This window comes from Heteronotia binoei, chromosome 13 (assembly GCF_032191835.1).
Source record: "Heteronotia binoei isolate CCM8104 ecotype False Entrance Well chromosome 13, APGP_CSIRO_Hbin_v1, whole genome shotgun sequence".
NCBI lineage: Eukaryota > Metazoa > Chordata > Lepidosauria > Squamata > Gekkonidae > Heteronotia > Heteronotia binoei.
Genome location: NC_083235.1, coordinates 15,607,423 through 15,617,929, shown reverse-complemented (window position 1 = coordinate 15,617,929; position 10,507 = coordinate 15,607,423). Strand labels below are relative to the sequence as shown.

The window sequence follows — 10,507 nt, the reverse complement described above, 5'->3', positions numbered from 1 at the left end:
ATGCTAACGAATCACAAGAATACAACTCAGGTCTCCGAATTCTTCCTCCGTGGATTCTCTTCCGAGCCAGAGGTTGAAAAACTCCTCTTCCTGATTTTCCTCTTGATGTACTTGCTCACCCTCCTGGGGAATGTCACCATCATCTTGCTGATCCGCTGCGACAGGCAGCTCCTCCAAACCCCCATGTACTTCTTCCTCAGTCACCTTGCAGTAGCTGATCTGGGGTTTGCCAGCTCCATAGTCCCCAAGGTGCTACAGAACTTGTTATCTCAGAGAAAGACCATCTCCTACCATGGTTGCTTCATCCAGATGTTTGTTGCTATCTTTATTGGCAATGCAGACAGCTACATTCTGGCTTCCATGGCCTATGACCGCTTTGTGGCGATCTGCCGCCCGTTGTACTATTCCTCCATTATGAGCCACAAATGTTGCCTTCAAATGGTCACAGTGTCCTGGACGATCACCATGTTGCACTCATCAATTTATACATTTTTGATGTTCCAAGTTGAGTTCTGTGACCCTGGGGAGATTCCTCAGTTTTTCTGTGACCTTTACCCTATTCTAGACGTTTCTTGCTCTGACTCCTATGTCATAGATATAGTACTGATGACTGAGGGGGTCGTGGAGATCCTAGGGCCATTTGTGCTCATTATCATTTCCTATGCACTCATCTTCTTCACCATCATAAAGATTCCATCCGCTGGGGCAAAGCGCAAGGCTTTCTCGACATGCGGGTCCCACATTTGTGTGGTGGTCATGTACTTTGGTGGGATAAGCTTTGTTTATTTCAAGCCAAATTCGAATGTAGTGGGACATCAAGACACCTGGGCTGCTATGATGTACACCATGGTCAACCCCATGGTGAACCCCTTCATCTACACCCTCAGGAATAACGAAATGAAGGCAGCCCTGAAAAGAGTCATTAAGAAGCATTTCAATTAGTTTTGTGAGGTACAGATCCTCCCCCATATACATCTGAGTGATTTCCTTCTCCATTTTGTTGAATAACAAAAGAACATAAGAAGAGCCCTGCTGGATCAGACCAGTGATCCCTCTAGTACAGCATCCTGTCTCACACAGGGGCCAACCCATCCCTCTGGAGGGCGAACAACAGGGCACAGAGGTCAAGACCTTCTCCTGATGTTGCCTCCTGGCTCTAGGATTCAGAGGATTAGTGACTCTGAATGTGGAGGTTTCTTCTCTGCCATCATTGATAGTAGGCACTGATAGACTTATCCAGTTTTCCTGCAAAGGCAACTGATCTCCAAGTGACAGAGGTCAGTTTCCCAGAAGAAAATGACAGCTTCTAAGGGCAGACTGTATACCATACAATATATATGGTATATACAGAGTATATACAGAGTATATATATATATATATATATATATATATATAGAGAGAGAGAGAGAGAGAGAGAGAGAGAGAGAGAGAGAGAGAGAGAGGAGCCCCGTGGCGCAGAGTGGTAAAGCTGCAGTACTACAGTCCAAGCTCTGTTCACAACCTGAGTTTGATTCCAGCAGAAGCTGGGTTCAAGTAGCTGACTCAAAGTTGATTCAGCCTTCCATCCTTCCAAGGTCGGTAAAATGAGTACCCAGCTTCCTGGGGGTAAAGCGTAGGTGAATGGGGAAAGCAATGGCAAATTACCCCATTAAAAAGTCTTCTGTGAAAATGTCAAGATGCAACATCATCCCAGAGTCAGAAACGACTGGTGCTTGCACAGGGGACTACTTTTACTTTTATGTATGGTGTATTCTGTGACGTGTCCTCTATTGTTTCTCCCAGTTCTGTCCTATCTGTCATTTTGTAAGGATCACTGTGTTACCCCCATGTTAGGCAGTCTCCTAATTAGTTGGGTGAATTAGTATAAAGGAGACAGAGCAAGAGGCAGGTAACTGGGTTTGTCTTCCATCTTGCTGTACAGCACCACAATGGGCCTGTGGTTGCACAGGCTGAATGGGTCTCTGCATAGTAGATGTCAATGATGAACATTTACAGTAAGTACAACTCTTATCCCCACCCATGTATGTCTTGCTTTAAGAAAACGCTCAAATAAATGAAGTAAGTGTTCAACTGGAAAGGTTTTTTTTAAATAAAAAGAGACAATGAAATAAAATGCATACCATAAACATACACACGAGGGCTAACAAAGAGAAATATAGGGAGGAAACTGGAAAAGCAATTTTAGGGAAGGGCAATAATGACTGATCTTGAAGAGGACCATGGAAGCAGCAAAATGGCCAGCATTTTGAGAGAGAAGAGAGCCCAACAAAGCTACACACACACACTGCTGGGAAGCAGGGTGCTCCAGATATAGGGCAAAATGTACCCTCAGGTAGGTGACATGATGCCCAAAAAACAATAACTTAATGGGCTTTTCTGAGGACGACAATGATGTGGGAGAGATTTGATGATCCTGCAAGTACTGGGCAGGAAGGGCTAATGAGTTAGTGGGACAGAATTAAGCATTGATTAAATCACCGCTTAATTAATGTAAGTGGGTACAGGATGTAAGTAAGACTGGGTGTTGGTGGGATTAGTTCAAGGGTGAGTCAGACCCATAGTACTAAATTACACATTTCTCCAAAGCATGGATCGTGCAGTAGACAGTCAGCCACTCAGACTCACACTTCTAGCTACTTGTCCAGGCTTGTTCCTGACTGGCATCCATTTTGTGTCATTTGGGGCCAGGCAGTGTCTTGCACATGATTTTGAGGTGATATTTTAAAAAGGGTATTGATGGTTATTTTACCTATAACCCTATGATAGTTATTCTACCTCTGCAAGAAGAGGGGTCTGACTGCTAACACCCACCTCATCCTTCCTCCTCTCCTTGCTCCACCAAAAGGCTTTTAAGGAAATCAGTAGGAGGTATATCCCTAAAGCCCTTCTTGCCTGGTACTTGCAGGATCATCAAGCCTCTCCTACATCATTGTCCTCCTCAGAAAAGCCCATTAAGTTATTGTTTGGGGGGCATCATGCCACCCGCCTGAGGGTACATTTTGCACTATATCTGGAGCACCCTATCACCATTTTTTTAAAAGCTGGCAAAATGTCCTCTAGTTATATATGTAAGTGTGGGGGATGAATGGCAGGCATTAGAGATTAGGAGGAACAATAGCAGTGGCTGTGGTAGGGCTGCCAAGTTCCCAGGCGGGGTGGAGGTTCTCCCACTTTTGAGGTCCCCAACCTGCCAGCTTGCAGTGGGCCAGCAGGGGGATCCCCTCCCAGCGTCGCCGGTGCAATGATGTCACTCACAAGTGAAATCCTTGTGCCAGCATCATTACACGCGGGCCGCTCTAGAAGCTTCTGAGAAAACTCTATGGTTTTCCCAGATGCTCTAGCAATTTGGGAGAAAAACTCTATGGTACCATAGCCGAAGGGTGCAGGGGACTTGGCAACCCTAGGCTGTGGCAATTTGTAAATCTTCATTTTCTTGTTTATACTCGGGCAAACCCACCTGGACACTGATGTTCATAAAAAGATCAGAGCAAAGCAAGTTCTAGAACAGAGGTGTCAAACTCATTTGTTATGAGGGCCTGATCCAACATAAATTTCACTTTGTCGGGCCAGGCACTGTGTGCCATAAAATGTAATGCTAGGCACCAGAGATGTAAACTTTATAAAGGACAGCAACTGATAAGCTCTGAGTTAGTGTGTCCTCACTCAAGACCCATGGGCTGGGAAGGGAATGGAGAGGAAAATTCACACTGGGGGAGTGGGGAGTCAGCAGTGCAGTTCTGGGCAGATGCTCTCAGCCCCACCTACTTCATAGGGTGTCTGTTGTGAGGGCTGATTGGGGCTCAAAGTATAGCATGGCAAACATGAGGGCTTTTTGTAGCAGGAACTCCTTTGCATATTAGGCCACAGCCCTTTGATGTAGCCAGTTCTTCAGGAGTTTACAGTATGCCCCGTACTTAAAGCTCTTGGAGGATTGGCTACATCAGAGGGGTGTGGTCTAATATGCAAAGGAGTTTCTGCTACAAAAATAAAAAAGCCCTGGCAAACATTCATAAGGAACTCTGTTCATGGATAATGGTCTTATACCATGATCAAAGTTGCTGGGCCTGGGCCACTATCCTTGCCTTCAGCACTGATCCATATCAGTTACACTATGCCACCACTGTTCCCATCCTTTGCCCCAGTGCTAGCTGTCCAGATGGCCAGCCACGTGGTGCCCCATGGTCCCCATCAGCTCCCCCACCCTAGTTAAGGCATGCGCCATGGGACTCCTGTGTACGACCATGTGGCCACTGGGTCTTATGCCTGGCTTTCTCTGCCACCAGGTCATTAGTCAATTTGTCTGGGGCAGGTGAAGCGGTTCTTCCCAGCATCCAAGAGGGCAAAAAAATACCATAAGTATTTAATCTGTCACTAATCTGCATCCAGTCTCTGCTTAAGAAGATAAGAGACGCCATGTTGGATCGGGACAATGGCCCATCCAACACTCAGTGTAACACAGTGGCCAAAACCCAGGGGCCATCAGGAGGTCTACCAGTGCAGCCAGAACTCCAGAAGTCCCCCCACTGTTGTCCCCCAAGCACCAAAAATACAGAGCATCATAAACATAAGAATATAAGAGAAGCCATGTTGGATAAGGCCAATGACCCATCCAGTTCAAAGCTCTGTGTCACACAATGGCTGAAAATCCAGATGCCATCAGGAGGTCCACCAGCAGGGTCAGAACTCCATAAGCCCCCCCCACTGTTGCCCCCCCTCCCCAAGCACCAAGAGTGCAGGACATCACTGCCCCAGACACAGTGTTCCCTCTATACCTTGTGGCTAATAGCCACTGATGGACCTCCGCTCCATCTGTTTATCCGGCACCCACTTTCAGGTGTCTAAGCTTGTAACAACCCTATGGCAGTGAATTCCACATGTTAATTACTCTTTGCTTCTAGCAAATTCCTTGTGGATCTCTTGCTACCATTCTCTGGCAAATGTATGTGTCTTTTTAAAAAAGAGATCATGCTATAAACAGGCTCATTTACTATGCCTTTGAGAGTTAGGTCTCAGAACTATTACTCAAGAATAGCTCACAAAGACACCCTTCTGAGCCACCCTTTGGGTATCACCAAGACCAGAAAGCCCCAAGGTGTGAACAAAAGCTGGTGATGCCACTGTACCACTGTTGTTTCATGCAACAGCAAACTACCGTATATGTCAGATCTGCTCAGAAGGAAAAGGAGGCCTGAGTTAACCTGGAGGAAAAGGCCACATATTCCCTCCATTCTAACCTCTCTGGCTTTTCTTCAGGACCTACAAACTTACAACTCGGCTGCTGCTGCGGCAAACAGAAAACATCTTTGGGTAGCATTCACCACTTGGGTAAGTAAGAGCACATCAAGCATTGGAAAATGTCTCCCCCCAGGAAGTCAAATGAAGCCTCCTTAGATGGTCTCTACAAAAGGAAAAGCTTTTGGAACCTTCTGCTGATGGTGAAGGTTTGCAGTAACATCCATGGCAAAGTTCTGTGGGTGAATCATTAATATGTACTGATAGAGAAATCAGGGAAAGTTTAGTCTTTTTCAGTACGTGCAGGCTATTAGTGCATTTCAGAACTGCTATACTGCCTGATGTAACTTGGCCATTCCCCATCCTGGAGAATGGGTGTTCTGCCTGATGAAGAAATAGAGCAAAGTAAAATCTAAGTAAGGTTTTTCTCCCCTAACCTGGATCTTTTGAACATGTCTCCTGAACTTGGTCATCTTTTGGGGGATGTTCCTACCTTGGCTTGGCATGAGATGTTCTGAAATTCTGGGTTGGTTTGGGGTTTTTTGGTCAACGTGTGTTAAGTATGAATCTGTGGATCCAGTTGAACTGGCCATTCCTCAGTGGTTGATAGTATATAAAATAGTTTTAAAATACACATCTAGAAAATAAAGAGTGTAAATAAATTACAACAGCATATGTAAAGCTTATTCTTTATTCTCTTATTGTGGCCTGTTAATCAGGCTTTTTGTTTTTAATTCATGTATTGCATACACCATGTATTAAACATATTTCTATAAAAAATTGTTTACTGTAGCCTGGACCCTTGCAGCGTTCTCAGTTTATTCTCAGGTTGAGTTTGTTTTCCCCCTCTCTCTTTGTATTTTATGAGCAGGGATTCACCAGAAACTCATAGGGAGATGTAGGAAAATGTTGCTTCTTCCTCTCTGCAATCTTGGCTGCCGGTTCATACAATCATAGAGTTTGAAGGGACCTCCAGGGTCATCTAGTCCAACGCCCAGCACAATGCAGGAAATCCACAAATACCTCCCACCCACCCTCAGTGACCCCTGCTCCATGCCCAGAAGATGGCAAAAAGAAAACCAAACCCTCTGACCAATTTGGCCTGGAGAAAAATTGCAGTCTGACCTCAAAGTGGCCATTGGCGTTTCTCTTGGTTGTATAAGAAAGGGCCAGGAGAACTAAGCACTGATGCACAGGGCTTTTCTTTTTTTTTTGTAGCAGGAACTCCTTTGCATATTGGGCCACACAACCCCTCATGCAGCCACCCTCTTGGAGCTTACAGTAGGTCCTGTGCTAAGAGCCCTGTAAGCTCCAGGAGGATGGGCTACATCAGGGGGGCATCGCCTAATAGGCAAAGGAGCTCCTGTTACAAAAAAAAAACAACCCTGAATACAACCCTTCCTTCTCTCCTTCCCATGATCTGTCATCAGGGCTGGATTAAATCCTGTGGAGGCCCCTAGGCAGTCAAAACTTCGGGGGGTGGGCCTTGCAAATTATCTGAGTCAGAGTGCCTGCCTTGCCACCTGTGGCCCTGCTGCAGGCTATGGACACCTTCTCAAAAGCCCCTTTGACAAAGCTGCAGGGGAGAGGCAGAGAGAGGCCAACTGGACGACGCCAGCAGCAGCCTCACCAGGCAAGTTGGGCAAAGAGCAGCTCAGTTGATGGCTGCACGTGCAGGTTGGGAAGGCTGCAAACAGGGGGGAAACCGGGGGGGAAGCCTGCCAGGGGCCCCTAAATGTATGGGGACCCTTAGGCCAGTGCCTACTTGGCCTAATTGTTAATCCAGCCCTGTCTGTCAAAGTTCACAGAATCAGCATTGCTCTTAGATGGCCATGTAGTCTTTGCTGCCTGCCTTCTTTCTTGCAGGGAGGCTTGAGTTGAGAAAGGAAGGAGAAAGCAGAAGCAGCAGCACCTCATCTTGCTTCCAGTTGGCACTGCTTGCCCTCTTTTTCTGAGATCCAGCACCCGGGAGAGGAAGGAAGAAGAAGTGTTGCTAAATCCTCCTGCCGCCACCAGCTTGTTGCCCACCCAGTTTTTTCTGTTTCTCAAGTTGGAATCCCCTGCCACCATCTACCACCTTCCCTCTCCCCCAATTGACTGCTTAGCTCCTTCTTTGTTCCCACCCCATTCCCTCAGTGGCTGCCTTCACGTTAGCAAAGATCCAATTTTCGGGGCCTTGCAACTGCCCACACCTTTTATAATGTTTGGGATTTTTTCAGCAAACTTAGGGGATCTCCCAAGCTTGTAGGGAAATGTCTTTATAATATAGTGGGTTCAATGCATGAAGGAGATGCAGTTGCAGTGAATCAAAGCTCTCTTTATCGATTACAGCTTGGTAATGGCTGAGCTAGAAGACTACTTTACTGGGCCAATGGGGCCAACTATATACAACTCAAGGTTCCCGCGCTAGGACGACATTGGACCATTTAAACCAGCAGGGGGCCTGTGATTGGAGCAGGGCGGCAGGGATTTGGATCCTACTGTCCATTGTTCCCGAGTTCCCAAGCTCAGACCAAAAGGCTCCAATGAGCCAGGCAGGAACATGGGTGATAGCAACATTAGTCCACATATACAACAGTTCTCTTTCCATTACCTGGCCCCATTGTGCGGATTTTTCTCACTCAGTGGGAAACTTAGATTTTGAATTCCAGCTCAGGAACTTTACCATTCTAAATCTAAATTTTGACACTAAATCTTGAGGCATTTCTCATGTGGCAGGAATAATGGATAAATCAGGGGACAAAGACAGAGATACAAGACAGAGAGAGAATAAATTATAGAAGAATTCTCCCACAGTTTGCTCATTGGGTAGCCAGATAATAGTGGGAGGGAGAAGTGCGAATCTTGGGATTTATTAGCCATGCTTGGCTGCAGTAATTTCTCTAACTTCCTTGCTGTCTCCTCACTTCAGCAGCATCAGTCCAATGAATCACAGGAACACAACAGATGTTTCTGAGTTCCTCCTCCAAGGTTTTCCATTCCAGCCAGAGTTCCAAAGACTCCTCTTCCCTCTCTTCCTTTCCATCTATCTGCTCACCTTCCTGGGAAACGTCACAATCATCTTGTTAATCCGCTGTGACATACAGCTCCTCCAGACTCCCATGTACTTCCTGCTCAGCCACCTTTCCCTAGCTGACCTTGGTTTCACCTCCACCACCATCCCCAAGGCATTAGTTAACCTGCTGTCTCAGAAGAAGACTATCTCCTACCATGGTTGTCTGGCCCAGATGTATTTCTATGTGTTTTTTGGCAACTTCGACATCTTCCTGCTGGCTTCCATGGCCTACGACCGCTATGTGGCTATCTGCTGCCCGCTGCACTATTCCGCTATGATGAGCCACAAACGTTGCCTTCAACTTGCCACGGTGTCCTGGGTTGTCCCCACAATCCACTCCTTGCTTTATACATTTTTGATGTCCCGTGTCGAATTCTGTGACCCTGAAGAAATCCCTCATTTCTTCTGTGATGTTTTTCCGCTTTTGTCTGTCTGCTGCTCTGATACGAGCCTCATAGGTTTAACAGTGATGACCGAGGGGGTAGTAGAGGTTCTGACACCATTTGTGTTCATTATTGTCTCATATGCCCTCATCTTCTACTCCATCATGAAGATTCCATCTGCCACCGGGAAGCGCAAGGCCTTCTCCACGTGCGGGTCCCACATCTGCGTGGTGCTCATGTACTTTGGTGGTATCAGCTTTGTTTATTTCAAGCCACATTCCAAGAGCCCAGGCTTCCAGGACACTGTGGCGACCGTGCTGTATACCATGGTGAGCCCCATGCTGAATCCCTTCATCTACAGCCTCAGGAACAGCGAGATGAAGGCGGCCATGAAGAGGGTTATTAAGCAACGTTTTCAGTAATTTCTCTAAAAGCCAAACTATGTCTTTGATTGGGTATCCCTATGTTTTCCTCAAGAGCAAGAACGGAACCGGACCCTCCGTGCTGGGGAACAAAGGGTTCCTTCTTCCCCACATAAGAATAGCTTTAATTAGTTGTGACAATGCTCTTGTAGCTTGAAAAAACTGGAACCACAGGGAAAGTGCACATGCTGAGCAAACAAAACAAAACAAAAAACCCCCGTGTGACAATGCGACTACATAATGCCACTAATAGGTGCCATTTTAAAAATCTTTTTTTATTTTTTTAATATATCAATAGGTTTTATTTTTTGTATCAAAATTATGTTTATATATTACCCTTATATGACATACAGTATCCCAAAACTACAGCACAAAAATAAACTTACAATAGCAGAAAATTTGTAACAGGAACCAAGAAAGTGTTCCGCTGGACCCTCAGTATAATTCATAAGAAAGCCAACGGAGCCATTTTGAGCTAATGCCGGTTTGAAAATTGCGGTAGAGACTTTGTGTCCTTGTTGAATGTACGTTAAGAATCGGTTTGAATATTGTGAGTACATTTTGTAAGTATGGATGTTATGTATGATTGTGTCAGGCTTCCCCCCGGAGTACTCAATAAACAGTCCGTTCTATTTCAAAAGGTTCCATTTATTAAGAATTTCAGGTAAGATGTGCCTCAGGCCAGGGTCTGCGTCAGAACTGCCATACATCAGTAAGTCATGCAATAATACAATACGTTACAATACAATAACCTTTATTGATATCAAACATAACAGGGAACCAATCTACCCATCAAATGGCAACTTGCAAATACATTAAAGCGCCTCCTAGATGCGAGATATAAAGAATTTGCAACAGTTTCCATTACCAATTGGTTCCAAGTTGACAACAGGAAGACAATTTTATATTTGTTGGGCTTCATTGTTTTGCTCACTGAAACAGGGGTCAATGAGTATGGAGCATAGGTCAGAGTAAAAAGTACAGTTTAGGAACACATGTTCCAAAGTTTCTATCTCTGGACATGCACAAGTGCACAGTCTGTTAGCATAGGGAGTTTTATGGAATCTTCCAAGAAGCATGGCAGATGGTAGCACATTGAACCTAGCTTGCAAATAGGCTCTGTGTTGCCAAAGGGCAATTAGGCAGGTGAGATATTCAGCCCTATACCCAGGAGGAAAAAACCCCAAACTCAAGGACAAACATCTGCCTTTAGCAAGGCTTTCGTGAACCTGCAATTCAATATCAACCAATCTTTGTTTAATCAATAAGAAAGCTGATTTTTCAGTATATAATATATACCAAAAATAATAATCTAGGTTCAGCAATAGGCATAGCCAGTAATGATAAGCACCCCCCTTAACATTTTCCCAAGCATTTCTTTGGAACTTTGGTTTCGATTCCCACCAGTGCCAAGA

The 10,507-nt window shown here is 45.4% G+C and overlaps 2 protein-coding genes across 2 annotated transcripts; both read left to right on the top strand.

The window, feature by feature from the left end:
- On the top strand, positions 1-942 carry LOC132581976 (olfactory receptor 1L1-like). Its single transcript, XM_060253487.1, has one exon. The coding sequence runs from the start codon at positions 1-3 to the stop codon at positions 940-942; it is 942 nt and encodes a 313-aa protein (XP_060109470.1).
- Positions 943-8,153: 7,211 nt separating this feature from the next.
- LOC132581980 (olfactory receptor 1J1-like) lies at positions 8,154-9,092 on the top strand. Its single transcript, XM_060253491.1, has one exon. The coding sequence runs from the start codon at positions 8,157-8,159 to the stop codon at positions 9,090-9,092; it is 936 nt and encodes a 311-aa protein (XP_060109474.1). The 5' UTR covers positions 8,154-8,156.
- The last annotated feature ends 1,415 nt before the right edge of the window (positions 9,093-10,507 follow it).